Source organism: Culex pipiens, chromosome 1 (assembly GCF_016801865.2).
Source record: "Culex pipiens pallens isolate TS chromosome 1, TS_CPP_V2, whole genome shotgun sequence".
Taxonomy (NCBI): domain Eukaryota; kingdom Metazoa; phylum Arthropoda; class Insecta; order Diptera; family Culicidae; genus Culex; species Culex pipiens.
Genome location: NC_068937.1, coordinates 71,777,903 through 71,792,752, shown reverse-complemented (window position 1 = coordinate 71,792,752; position 14,850 = coordinate 71,777,903). Strand labels below are relative to the sequence as shown.

The 14,850-nt window shown below is 42.2% G+C and overlaps 2 protein-coding genes across 12 annotated transcripts in view; both read right to left on the bottom strand.

Annotated features, from left to right (window-relative positions):
* Positions 1-14,850, bottom strand: part of LOC120429194 (armadillo-like helical domain-containing protein 3) — a 186,123-nt gene that overhangs the window by 35,060 nt on the left and 136,213 nt on the right. For 10 of the 11 annotated variants that reach the window (XR_008212290.1, XR_008212293.1, XR_008212291.1 and 7 more), the window contains one exon: positions 311-543. Coding sequence is in view for 7 of the 11 variants with exons in the window: in XM_052709049.1 (XP_052565009.1) it covers positions 311-543 (233 nt within the window). In the remaining 4 variants the exon portion in view is untranslated. Of the gene's footprint in view, positions 1-310; positions 544-14,850 lie in introns of those variants that run through there. The other variant, XM_052709070.1, reaches the window with a different exon arrangement.
* On the bottom strand, positions 9,433-12,271 carry LOC120428577 (uncharacterized). Its single transcript, XM_039593611.2, has 2 exons — positions 9,730-12,271; positions 9,433-9,670 (listed from the first exon to the last, which is right to left on the bottom strand). Exons 1-2 carry the CDS (start codon positions 9,939-9,941, stop codon positions 9,433-9,435), a joined length of 450 nt encoding a protein of 149 aa, XP_039449545.1. The 5' UTR covers positions 9,942-12,271.

Below are 14,850 nucleotides of genomic sequence, written 5' to 3'. Positions count from 1 at the left end.
AACCAAAGGGGTACAAACTACAAAAAGTGTCAAACGAAAAATTGACCAACCACCGGGGGTTGAGTGTAATCATACGCACACAATTAAAAGCATTTTTTTAAAACAACATTTAGATCAGCGCGTTGCAAGCATCGTGTTCTAGTTTCATTTTCGCCAGTTCGAGAAATTTAAAACTGCTCGCAATTTGAAACAATTATAAAACTTCGAGCTGCAGATAGTCTAATAACAAATCAACATCGTGCCGTAACAGTCGTGCCAGTTTCAGTATTTTAAGATGGCCTTTCACTTTCAAATACTACACAATACTTACTTTGGTTAACAAATTGAATATATTCATTTTTTTCACCAGCTGCTGTTCTTGACACATGATGAATTTAAGCATACTTATAATCGCCGTCCAAACAGATTTCCAAGGATACATCAATCGGATGCGACAGCGTTTTTGGTAGATTATTATACGCTGAATAATTCCGATACATAGCAAATAATGCTCCATAGGAAATTTTTTTAACAGATGTGTTACAATAAATTCTGTCAGAAGATCTGAAAAAAATAAAATATTGTTTTGCCTGCTGTTTATTTTCATGGTCATAAATGTGGTTTAGGGCTCCTTGGAAATGCATAAATGACAGCCAGACCGTTGCATTGCTGATAAAATCATTGTTCTATGTCCACAGAAGTTGATGGCTTACTTTGATCGATGGCAAATCGTTGGACAACTTGTTTGTTGTTGATGTCAGAAAAATTGGGCATGATGGTTTCAACTTCTGTGGAACAATTCAATCAGATTTCTTTCGTCATTTTCAGGTTCCATTTGAACAAATGCTTTTGGCCAGCGAAGTACGTGACTCAGAACGGGATAGGTTATTCAAGAGAGATGGCGATCGATCTGGAAAACATGATGAATCTAATGATTTGCAGCTTCCGTTTGCTCGACCAACGTTTGCGCTCCGGCGATGTACGGACGTCCATTGGATCTCCTTCTCCCCTTTCACTCTTCCCAGTTGGATGGAAGCGACATAGTGGAGCTGGAGATCCACTGGCCATCCGTACATCGCCGGAGCGCGAACGTTGGTCGAGCAAACGGAAACTGCAAATCATTAGATTTACATGTTTTCCAGATCGATCGCCATCACTCTTGAATAACTGGCCAATAGCTTTTGTTCAACTGGTGTTATGCTCGGTATGTTAAAGAGAAATACTCGATTTCAATGCTGAACAATTCCAATTATATTGAGCTCTAATTTACAACGTCTGCTCTAGCAAGATGGCTGTCTCAAACTTATCTCTCCTCTTGTTGGTCATACCCAAACTCCTTGTCGTGGCCAAGACCGCGACTCCGTACCATAACATCCTCCCCACTTTTTATTCCAGATAATAATCGTGTAATTTGGTCGGCAGCTTCACTTCTCGTATTGGGCGCCATCTCTCCTGGCGATGCTTTTTCCTTCGGCTGCAGTGTAGATGACAGTGCTCGGTGAATCGGAAACTCCGCTGGTTTCTCGGCCACTGCTACATCTGGATTCGGACCAGATGGCAACGGATTGTCCTGTAGAACGGGATGGTTGACGGCAGGCTACGTGTTCGGTTCTTTGCGTGACTTTAGGTTAACCAAATCCCGTCGGTAGAATGCCCCGTCCACATCCACGAGATACGATCGGTCAGTTTGCTTGGCGGCGATTGTTCCGAGTGACCACACCGTAGACTTCTATGGATGGACTTGGACGTACACTGGTGCACCTCTCCCTTGTGGACCACCGATCAGTGAGGTACTCCTGGATATTAGCTCCTGAAAAGTGCTTTAAAAGTGCAAAAAATGAATCACGGCAAGAAAAAGAGGCGGTCCTCACCAGCAGGATCGGCAGATTTGAAGAAACTAAAGAATGCCGAAGCGCTGCCTGCACAGCCAGGCAGTTTGAGCAAGGACGCTCAAAATTCGTCTGGAAACCAGTTCGCTACCCTCCCTGTGGACGTGAGCGAGAAGGAAGAATTTGAACGACGGGAAAAGTTGCCACCCATTTTTGTGAAAACATCGTCATCGGATTCGGTGCGAAAGTGGCTGACCGGGTTTATCAAATCTGGTGCTTTACGAGCTTCCATTCGCTTGTGTGCTGATGGACTAAAAATTCTGCTACCTACCAGAAAGGATTACAACTACGTTCGGGATTTCCTGAACAACACCAAGATTGAATACTACAGCCATGACGATCCAGGTAAACGCCCCATGAAACAGGTCCTCCGAGGTCTGTACGATATGGATGTGAGTGTGCTGAAAGAAGAGCTCAAAACTTTTAAGTTGAACGTGATCGAAGTCTTCAAGATGACGAGACACAACAAGGACATCAAGTATCGTGATCAACTGTACCTGGTTCATCTCGAGAAAGGATCGACAACGCCGTCTGAGCTGAAAGCAGTTCGGGCAATTTTCAACATCATCGTGACTTGGGAACGTTATCATCCAGTGCACCGTGACGTAACACAGTGTTCGAACTGTTTGCAGTTTGGACATGGTGGAAGGAACTGTTTCATCAAGAGTCGTTGTGCAACCTGCGGAGGTGAGCACAAAACTCAAGCTTGCGAAACAATCAACGAGAACATCGAAGCGAAATGCTTCAATTGCGGCGGCGACCATTCTACCAAGAATCGAAGCTGCCCAAAACGAGCTGAGTTTGTGAAAATTCGGCAGCAAGCGACGACGAGGCACCAACCAAATCGTCGCAAAACACCACCAACTTTTACGGACGTGGATTTTCCTGCTTTGGCGTCACCTGGAGCGGGATCTGTTCGAGTGGTTCTAAATCTGCAGCCATTGCCGTTGAATCAGCGGCAAAGAGTTGCAGAGAATACACCACCTCCAGGCTTCAGTCAGCAACCGAGGGAAAACCAACCAACATCAACGGGTGAAGGCAGTAGTGACCTGTTTTCACCACAAGAACTTTTGAACATTTTCATCGAGATGACAACAACACTGCGTGGTTGCAAAACTCGCCAGGAACAAGTAAGAACTCTTGGAGCATTCATCTTAAAATACAGTTCGTAGTTTACTCGTTCTAGTGATTTTGAATATTTCAATGAATTTATTTTTTTAGTTTTAAGTTAGGATTAGTTGTTAAAGTGATTTTTTATCTTTTTTACCCAAATGTATTCGATTCAATGCAATAATGTAAAACAATTTGAAGTAAATAAAATAAATGGGTAATTCTCTACCAACTCACACGAAATCGGGAAAAGTTGCCCCGACCCCTCTTCGATTTGCGTGAAACTTTGTCCGAAGGGGTAACTTTTGTCCCTGATCACGAATCCGAGGTCCGTTTTTTGATATCTCGTGACGGAGGGGCGGTACGACCCCTTCCATTTTTGAACATGCGAAAAAAGAGGTGTTTTTCAATAATTTGCAGCCTGAAACGGTGATGAGATAGAAATTTGGTGTCAAAGGGACTTTTATGTAAAATTAGACGCCCGATTTGATGGCGTACTCAGAATTCCGAAAAAACGTATTTTTCATCGAAAAAAACACTAAAAAAGTTTTAAAAATTCTCCCATTTTCCGTTACTCGACTGTAAATTTTTTTGGAACATGTCATTTTATGGGAAATTTAATGTACTTTTTGAATCTACATTGTCCCAGAAGGGTCATTTTTTCATTTAGAACAAAATTTTTCATTTTAAAATTTCGTGTTTTTTCAAACTTTGCAGGGTTATTTTTTAGAGTGTAACAATGTTCTACAAAGTTGTAGAGCAGACAATTACAAAAATTTTGATATATAGACATAAGGGGTTTGCTTATAAACATCACAAGTTATCGCGATTTTACGAAAAAAAGTTTTGAAAAATTTACTATTTGCGTTTCTCTTTGTTTCGTCGTCCGTGTCTGTCGCGGGTGACCATAAACGGCCATGATCGATGACGACCAACTCTTTCAAAACTTTTTTTCGTAAAATCGCGATAACTCGTGATGTTTATAAGCAAACCCCTTATGTCTATATATCAAATTTTTTGTAATTGTCTGCTCTACAACTTTGTAGAACATTGTTACACTCTAAAAAATAACCCTGCAAAGTTAGAAAAAACACGAAATTTTAAAATGAAAAATTTTGTTCTAAATGAAAAAATGACCCTTCTGGGACAATGTACACCCAAAGGAAAAATATATCTCAAAATCTGCAACAGTGGATTTGTTGCAGAAAATGTCATATTTTATAACATTTTTTGCAGCAAGCCCCTAGATCATTTTTGCCCGCGTGTAAACATTTCAGCGATCTGCAGTTCTCACCAACACATATAACGCTAGCCCGTCTCCGAGCAACACTCCAAAGAGAAGCATATGTTGGTGCTCTTTCACTTACTTTTCATCAAGCGTCCATGGCGCGGTGGTAGCGTGTCGGATCAATAACCAAGAAGTTAGTGGTTCAATCCTCGTTCTGTTAAGGGTTTTTTTTTTGTGAAATACAACCAAAAAGCCGTCGGTAATGTCGATAATTGTCGGTAACGGGCAAAAATGTCATACCCCTATATCGCAAAAAATGCATGAGGACAGTTTTCATGCAGATTCTGATATACTTTCATGCCGCCATGCATCACAATCATGCGACTGCCAGTTGGGTGTAGATTCGAAAAGTACATTAAATTTCCCATAAAATGACATGTTCCAAAATTTTTTACAGTCGAGTAACGGAAAATGGGAGAATTTTTAAAAAATTTTTAGTGTTTTTTTCGATGAAAAATACGTTTTTTCGGAATTCTGAGTACGCCATCAAATCGGGCGTCTAATTTTACATAAAAGTCCCTTTGACACCAAATTTCTATCTCATCACCGTTTCAGGCTGCAAATTATTGAAAAACACCTCTTTTTCACATGTTCAAAAATGGAAGGGGTCGTACCGCCCCTCCGTCACGAGATATCAAAAAACGGACCTCGGATTCGTGATCAGGGACAAAAGTTACCCCTTAGGACAAAGTTTCACGCAAATCGAAGAGGGGTCGGGGCAACTGCTGTGTGAGTTGGCGGAGAATTACCCAAATGTGATCAGTTAATAATAAAACGAAAAATACAACAAAGATGAAGAGCATAAGGCCATACCACTTAGCATGTAAAAGAAATGTAATTATTATAAGAAAGTTCAATAAAGACATATTTAATTTCAAAATACACTGGTGCACCGGTTTCCAGCTGCGGCAGATTACGACACTTTCTATCTTCCTCCTGTTTTTCTTGATAGCATCCGGAACTCCCTCGACCACTCGCGGAAGTAAGTTGCCAGCAGCAGTTGGGACACCACATCTTGTTTGACGAGAGAATAAGCGAGCTGCAGGACTCGATCCGATTTTGTTTGGTACGTTACGTCAATGCAGGAGAGCATACCAAAAATCCGTGCCGGATTCTTCAAACTTCTTGATCAACTGTTTAGCGATTTTAACCGCTGCACAGTGGGCGAAATGGAACCCAAAATCGGACTTAACTGAACGCGGCTGGTTTCGTGGTATGAAAAATAGTGTTTCTTATGTAAAAAATCCGGGGAATCGATTGGTGATGGTTTCATCCACCGCACGAAACGGCAAAGGGTCCATTTTGCCCCAATTCCCCATTTTTTACATTTTTCCTTGAAAATCGGTCTGTATTTAGAGCAGAGGCTTTATGCGGCCATCCAAAATGCACTTAATTTATGTAAAAATGTCCCAGAAATCCAGTAAAAATAACCACTTGCACCGCAAAAATCATATAAGGTCCATTTAACCCCAATTACGCTATAAAAGCATTTTTGGCCGTTTTCAAATGTTAGGTCAGATTTAAAAAATCTGAAAAATTTGTATCGTAAAGATCAGACAATTTTGCAGTTTATTCTGCGTTTGGAAAAATTGGCTCAAAACTGATTCTTCAATCTTTTTATTTAGTTTAATTTCTATATCTACATAAATGTGTCAAACTATCAAGTGTAAATCGTCATTCTTATGTAAAATTGTCTGATCTTTACGATAAAAATATTTTCAGATTGTTAAAATCTGACCTAACATTTGAAAACGGCCAAAAATGCTTTTTTAGCGGAATTGGGGTTAAATGGACCCTAGATGATTTTTGCGGTGCATGTGGTTATTTTTACTGGATTCCTGGGACATTTTCACATAAGTTAAGTGCATTTTGGATGGCCGCATAAAGCCTCCGCTCTAAATACAGACCGATTTTCAAGAAAAAAAAAATGTAAACAAATGGAGTATTGGGGTAAAATGGACCCTTTGCCGTTTCGTGCGGTGGATGAAACCATCGCCAATCGATTCCCCGGATTTTTTTACATAAGAAACACTATTTTTCATACCACGGAACCAGCCGCGTTCAATTAAGTCCGATTTTGGGTTCCATTTCGCCCACTGTGCGCTGCCTCCGATTTGCCATTCGCTTGTTGATGGTGTGGCGCTGAAGTGGTGTGACTGAAGTCCCATTCTCCCGCAAATTGTCGCCACCCTTTTCCCACGAAGTGCGTTCCGTTATCCGTCAGCAAGAGCTGGGGGACGAGATGCATCGCGATTGTAGATTGTGGAGTGAGATCCTTCAGCAGATCAATCTCGAACAGATCGGAATAGTGATCAACTGTCACCAAAAACATCCGCCTAATACCTTTGTACTCAGCGAAGAACACATCAAGCGACACAAGTTGAAACGGGTGAACACTGGAACCGGGTGACTCTGCATCGGGGGCTTGAACTGTGAACCGGCGAATTTGGCGCAGACGCCACACTCCTTGACTGTGTCTCGAATTTGTGCGCTCATCCCATGGGCAAAAAATATTCGCACGTGAGCTCATCCGACTCGTCCAAATTCAATCCCATCTGCAAAAAACGGCCCTGTTAAGATCCTTCATCTTCTTCTCTACAAACGCTATGTCCCTCACTTTTGCAACCGCTCAGCACGCGTCGGATTCCTCGTCATATATGATACTCAAAGGCCCTCCCGGAAGCACCGAACTGGCCTGCCAGTACAACGAGTGGTCTATCGCTTCCTGCACTATCCCGAGTAACCGGTGAACCACAATCTCCCCCAAAATCATTCCCGCAACGGGTTCGCACTCAGGTTTGCACAGTCCCCGTACCAGCGCATAATCTGCAAAATCTCTTCGAAAAACACCGGAATGTAATCGCCGGAAGCGCCCCACAGGCCAACAAGAGTCGCCACTTCGAAAGAGATCCTAGCGTCGGAACTGGTCTCGAGACTAGCGCTACCCTGGTGGATTACAATGTTGATCTTCCTGGCTGGAAGAAGTCACACCCGACAGAAAAAAAGTAAAATCGGTTTGATTTCGTTTCCGTTTAATTGATTTTGAAATAATTCAAAAGCCCTGGAGGAAGTTTTTCTCAATTTGCCGGTTCCGTCGTTTGTTGGTTAGGTTTGGCAGAAACAAAAAACAATTTAATAACAAAATAGTTGTGACATTTATAGACGTCACAATGACGTTTTTTCAAGATGATTCATGTTAGGGTGTGATGGCGTAAGTATACTAAAATTATTTAAGTATGCTTATTAATATACTTGAGTAAAGTTCTAAGAGTTTCCAGCCCCTTGCTCAACACTGGTATCGGGTTGCCACCGAAAGAATTGGTTGTAGTGTCGGGTTCGGAGTTTCAAGAAGCTCAGTCAAACAGTTATATCCGATCAATGTGGTATCCGCACCCGTGTCGATCTCGCACGTAACTGGTTTCCACTTCCGGCCTACACAGAAAAAAAATCATGGTAATATTACATCTGGAAAGGGGTACATCTTTTATGTCAGAAAAAATGTGTAATTTTACCTCTGGAAATGTGTAATTTTACCACTATTCTTGTGTAATGTCGCATTTTCAGTGTAAATTGAGGTAAAATTACATCATAAAAGAGGTAATATTCAACCTTCTAATATTACACCTTCCAAATTTACAATTTTGTTGCTGTGTAGCCTGAAATCCAGAACCGCCAAAGCACTACTCTCCACAGCTGACTTGGACTTGATTTTGGCCATCTGCACTTCCTGCTCACTATCTTCGTAGTCGCTGTCCACACTGCTGGATTCAGAGTCGAAGGGCGCGACAATAGTAATAAATTAGGTAAATTATTTAATTAATTAGCTGCCGAAATTAACAAATTAACGATTGTTTACGATCCAAACATCGCCACCTCTTTTTACACCACATTGATTTGAAAGTTCGACATTGCGCACGATTGTTGTTGTTGTTGTGTTTGGTGTAATTTTTAGTCGCCGAAAAGTCGGTCTAACAGGAGATTGCATTCTCCCGGTAGTGGTCCATACAATAACCAGGCGGTGTGGCTACGATCGTGGCGGAAATCTCTCCGGTGGACATTCCGGCGGCGGAGGCACAACAACCTGGTGGCATCGGTGGCCGGTTCATCGCTCGCAAAAATAACCGAGGTGGTAACTACAACAATCGTGACGGCGATTGTGGTGGTGGACACCCGAATCGGCAGCAGCACCTGCAGCGGGAGCTGTCTTCTCAGGTGAGCAGGTGATTGTGTCGCTAACTTCTGACTAACCGATTGAAACGTGGTACAATTCGGCCCCCTTTTTGTGTGTACAAAATTGATACTTACTCTGTGCTAACTCGTTTTAGGATCAATTGCAACCCCAGGAGTTTCTGTGAAATGGTGGTGGTAGCCTTCCCGTCGGCGAGCCTGGTGACGACCATCACTAATAATCGGTAGTAACTGGAACAATGGCCATCGGGCGGTCCGAGAGATTTTCGTTATAGCCGCCAGCCAGGAGTTTAATCAAGTACGAAGATATTCCCGTGGGAGAGAACGTACCGCACCACATCAACACTTTCGATGACCGAGGAAATCGAAAATAATGTTAAGCTCGTGAACTACTACGTATCGACGCCGATCCAGAAGAAAACCATTCCGATTGTCAAGAGCGGATGCGTCGTGATGGCCTGCCCCCGGACAGCCTCAGAAAGACATTCGCTTTCCTGGTTTCGATCCTAATTAAAATGTAAAAGCATGGCGTCACCACGCCGCCCCAAACCCACTGAGACTTGTGCTGGTGCAACCTGGACAACATTTGCTTCCTCGTGCTAGACGCGGTCGATAGTATGCTAGAGTGCTTATAATAAAATTGTGAAAAAAATGCTGTGAAATATAAACTAATGTTAAAATTGAATTCACAGCAGTTTTTATCAGTAAATCGTTTATGTAGTAAGGTGTGATCGTGTTCAGCTGCGTCAGCTGAATCCCCAGCAGCTTCTGCTTGTCCCATTCGCTCATCAAATTCGCGTACGCGTCGTACTCCCCGGAGCGATTCAGCTTATCACGATGGTGCTGCATCTGCCATTGATAATAAAGTTTCTTATTCTGCACCTAATGATTTTGCTGAGCCTCCTGAACCAGCTGCTGGTCAGAATTCGTGTAGGTCTCACTACTTGGTAAGTTCGGCTGCAGCTCATTCATTGAAAATTAAGACGGAACGTTCGCCTGGAGCAGGTGCAACGGCGGAAAGTGGGGAACCATGTTAAACGGCGGAGAAATGTTCACTGGAATCATCAACGGCGGCTGGTTCATTATGCCAGAAAATCCAGGTAGCGGACGAGGCAGTACCATCCCTAGATGGTGAAATGGTGGCATGCTGGGGAACCTCCGGCGCGGAGGCATCGAATGCTGCACCTTCTGTTTGTTAATATTCAGCTCGAACCATCTAAAACAAACATACAATTAATTAACAGTCTTCCATAGTTTAAAAAACCTTCTTCTTACTTGGCTCCCTGCATAACCTCTGATGGTGCTGTAGCAGCATCGCTGCCTTCAACGAGCTCTGCATGTGATGCTGCTGCGGCCTCGGCTTTTCCGGCATGTTCGGAATCAACCACACGCTCAGTTCCAGCTGAAACCTCGCATCCCTCTGCTCCAACCGGACAATCCTCCCAGTCGTTTAAGGCGTCGTTACTCCAAATCATCAGGCACAGCATCGATCCACTGGAAGATGAGTGTCGAAGCCAAAGAATTGTGGCAGCGATCTCGAATCCAAAAATCACAAAACTCGGCGACGCATTTTTTTCTTAAAAGTTAATCAAAACACAAACACTTGACAGTTGTGCGAGTGAAAATGACACGAGGCAGACCAATGTTTTCAAAGCAGATGTAGTGCTGTCAAATTTCAAGTAACGCGAGGAATTTAATTCCTTAATATATTAAATGCGAAAAATTTATACATTAAGGCCAATGTCACGCCCCTCGTTCAAAGCGTTCTTCCGAACTGATCTCGTCGTCCTTCACCTCCTTGACACGACGGTGGCGTCGCTTCTGCTTCCAGGGTATATCGATTTTACACGCCTTCTCTAAGTAGTTGCGGCCGCCGCCACGCTTGCTTTTCTATTTCTTGCCGTATGCTGGACACATTCCCTTCACAAACTCGTGCTCATCTCCACAGAACTATTTTCTTCGATTGTAGTCATTGTAGTCTCTTTTCAACTGTCAGTTAACTTATCGTTTTTTTACTTTTTACTTGTCACTTTAATGGATCGTTCTCAAACGTTTTCCCACACTGGTGCAATGTTTGCACTAATACACTGGTGTAAACAATACACTATCACACTAGCACAGCCAACAACAGAGCATTCTACGTGCGTATGTATTGCGTGTACGTACACGTACACGAAAATAATGTGAGGTTAAATTTTGTCAGCCAGCAAAATCAAATGGTGCGCTAGTGTGCGTACGCGAAACGTCATAAAGCTCTATGCGAGAAAGAGATAACTATAGTCTCTTTTGGGGAAAACGCTGAAACTTCCGTAGCACTTCATTGATTTTTCAGTTTTTTTAAAATTTCATAAAATTCAATATTCGCGATATAAATGACGACGAAATCAGTTTTTATGGTCACGATTCTTCTGACACCATGTTATGGTCGGTATTTTAAATAGAAAATGCTGAACAATTCCAATTTTATTGAGCTCTAATTTACAAATTGCTCTAGCAAGATGGCTGTCTCAAACTTATCTCTCCTCTCGTGGGTCATACCCAAACTCCTTGTCGTGGCCAAGACCGCGACTCCATACCATAACAACTGGAACCTGAAAAAGACGAAAGAAATCTGATTGAATTGTTCAACAGAAGTTGAAACTATCATGCCCAATTTTTCTGACATCAACAACAAACAAGTTGTCAAACGATTTGCCATCGATGAAAGTGGTCTGGCTGCCATTTTTGCATTTCCATGGAGCCCTGAATCACATTTATGGTCATGGAAAATCGTCCACTGATATGTCTACAGGTTTTAGATTAGGTACTTTTTTGAACTTTGTTTTTTACTTACGACTGCACAGAGTATGCAGCAGAGTGTTTTCGTACTTTTACGCGATGAATTTATTTTGTTATTTACCATTAGCTTCTACGAACTTCGTAGAACACGGAAAGGGGATCCATCGCCAAATCAGCAGAAAGATTTTCTTGGTTTGATTTTGCTGATATTTGCGAAAAATTACACTGAATCAGCGAAGTTTTTAGCCGAAACCAGTGGCTGAGAAAATTCAAATCCAGCAACTTAGTTCTGCTGGTTTGTTTTCGCTAATTATTGGCAAACATACCTGACAGCAGAAAATCTAGCGAAATTTTCGCTGTTTACAGCGTAGTTCACCACTGTTGTTGTTGTTAATTCATTTATTTCTGGCAGCTTTAACCTTCTTGGTCATTCGCTGCCCAGTTCACCACTACTCTGGCAGAAATTCTACTGTAAGAGGTACACAGTAAAAACTAATGTAAATTTGGAAGCTGTAATTTTGGAAGGTTGAATATTACCTCTTTTATGATGTATTTTTACCTCAATTTAGACTGAAAAAGTGGCATTACACCAGAAAATTGGTAAAATTACACATTTCTAGAGGTAAAATTACACCTTTTTCTTACATAAAAGATGTTTCCCCCAGAAAAATCATGGTACTGGGGTGGAAGGTTCCTTGGAGTAGAAAGAGGTTTGGGTGCTCTCCCCATTCAAGCCTTCGGACTCCTAGGTTCGAGCAGAAACTTGCAATAGAGACCACAAAAGACCCGGGGGTTGTTAATGTGGATGGTTTGATTTTTGATCGCGTTTTGGCGATGGATCCCCTTTCCGTGAAGAGAGTATAAGAGAGAGATTGTAGAACAGAGAATGCTGGAAGAAAAAGACGAGAACGCTCACGCCATGGCGGAAGGCAATTATTATTGAAATTGAATGTACCTAAAAAAAATTTTCGTGGAAAGGTAGCTAAGGGGGTCCCTTTTCGATATCTGTGACCTAGAAAATATGTCACCTAGGGATTTTCGATTTTTTGTCATTTTCAGTTTTTTAACTGTATAAATGGAGGCGCACGGTACTTTTGGTTACTTTGCGGTTGCACAGCACCTCCCTAATCCTTTTAATTGCAATGGATACTGATCAAAGGGGTCGTCGATGAAATATTTCACAATATTTAAGGCCCCACCCACCCTTACAACCCCCCCCCCCCCTCATCCCCCTTATTTATTTAACAAAGACAATAACATTATTTTTAGTATGAGGCGTCATCCATCAAATATGGCACACTAAAATCAGCAAAAAATAACCCCCTCCCCCCAATGCCACACATTGTCGCGCTGACTACGCCCCCCCCTTGAATAGTACGACACGTTTTGTACCCTAATCTTGTTTTTTTTGTACATTTTTATTTATTTTATAATTCTGAGTTCAATTTAACATCTTATCATTTTTATAGGATATGTTTTTAATTTTTGTTATTGTTGAAATCACGATTGATGATTCAAGTAAGTAAGTAATGATTTAAGTATATAATATCTATCATTAACAGCTCTGTTTCTTAATGCCTTTTATAATTGTGGTTTGGTTGAGCGTTTTAGCAGAATGCATTACTATGAATACAAAGAGACGAGTTGTTCCTTTTAATTCCGCTATATATTTTTAATATCTTGACAGATACGTATTTCGTCTACTACTTGCAGACTTCATCAGTGTTCTGTTCTCGACTGAAGGTTCATCGCTGGGGTATCCGTATTTGTAGTTACTGTAGGTACTACCTCCTTGTTCTTCTTTGGTGCCTGTATAGGTAACAGCTTAAACAGCAACGTTGAGCCGTTACCTGAATCCTTGTTGAGTAAACGTTTGTTGCCTGCCTTGAAGATTTCCAAACTTTCGGCGACAGCAAGCTTCGATGGGTTCGTGATGTGTCTTAAGATGACCGCGTCGCTAGTTGTGATGTTATGTTTCTCCTTGATGATGTGTTCGGCTACTGCTGACTTGAAATGGGGGACAAATCCTTTCCGTATTTCCTCCTTGGCAACATATAGACACCGATGTCAGAATTGCCAAGGAGGAAATACGGAAAGGATTTGTCCCCCATTTCAAGTCAGCAGTAGCCGAACACATCATCAAGGAGAAACATAACATCACAACTAGCGACGCGGTCATCTTAAGACACATCACGAACCCATCGAAGCTTGCTGTCGCCGAAAGTTTGGAAATCTTCAAGGCAGGCAACAAACGTTTACTCAACAAGGATTCAGGTAACGGCTCAACGTGGCTGTTTAAGCTGTTACCTATACAGGCACCAAAGAAGAACAAGGAGGTAGTACCTACAGTAACTACAAATACGGATACCCCAGCGATGAACCTTCAGTCGAGAACAGAACACTGATGAAGTCTGCAAGTAGTAGACGAAATACGTATCTGTCAAGATATTAAAAATATATAGCGGAATTAAAAGGAACAACTCGTCTCTTTGTACCTTTTATAATGTTTGATTTATGAGTTACGTTTATTAAACATCGAATTACTTTATGTAAATATTTTACAACCGTGGTGTAGGGCTAAGCGTGGTTGCCTCTCACCCAGTCGGCCTGGGTTCGATCCCAGATGGTCCCGGTGGCATATTTCGAGACGAGATTTGTCTGATCACGCCTTCCGTCGGACGGGGAAGTAAATGTTGGTCCCGGTATAACCTAAAGGTTATGTCGTTAGCTCAGTCCCGGTGTAGGATTCGTCTCCCTGGGTCCTGTCTCGGTGGAGTCGCTTGTAGGCAGTTGGACTCACAATCTAAAGGTCGTCAGTTCGAATCCCGGGGTGGATGGATGGAAGCTAAGGTGTAAAAAGAGGTTTGCAATTGCCTCAACAATTAAGCCTTCGGACACCTAGTTTCGAGTAGGAATGTCGCAATCGACAACGTCAAGGCAATGCTGTAGAGCGAACAATTTTATTTATTTAGGCCAGATATTTCAAATGTTTTATATAAATAATGCACTTGTTGTACCTTATCCAGTAAAAACACAATGAACTTATTTTGCAGTATGCCGAGAATCGCACTACCTAACACTCGTCAGCCAAATCAACCGTAAATTTTGTTTTTTTTTCTGCTAATCGGTTGTGCTGAAATTAGTCGAGCTAGGTATATGCAACTAACTGTGTAAGGATACCAAGGGTAGTTGTTGTTTATTTCTCAACAGGCACTTGTTGCCCAAATGAACTTAATACTAAAACTAAAACTAAAACAGTCGTCTTAACACTGATAAAAACTTAGATTTTAACACATCACGGGACAAACTGACATCAAAAACATTGGACACTTTATTGAATGCCCGCTTAAGTCCGACGATAGCTCCGTTGGCACTGTAATTGGTACGGCGGAAAGGAATCTGCATGATTGGCGTGTGACGTAGCTGGCGGGCAGGTGCGGTCAAGCTGATCTTTTCTCGGAGAGAAGGGCAGTCAATTCTGTCTGTCAATACGTCTGACACAGTCAATGCACGGGCCAGATCACGACGCAGCTGGAGGGTATCCAGATGCATGAGCTGGCAGCGGTCTTCGTAGGGCGGCAGCTGATGGGGATCTCTCCAAGGCAGTAATCTCAAGGC

Bases quoted from the DNA above. Each gene is read 5' to 3' on its own strand.
- LOC120428577 (XM_039593611.2), bottom strand. From the start codon at position 9,941: ATGCTGTGCCTGATGATTTGGAGTAACGACGCCTTAAACGACTGGGAG. The intron at 9,671-9,729 runs GTAAGAAGAAGG...TGTTTGTTTTAG, and splicing joins GAGGTTATGCAGGGAGCCAA to ATGGTTCGAGCTGAATATTA.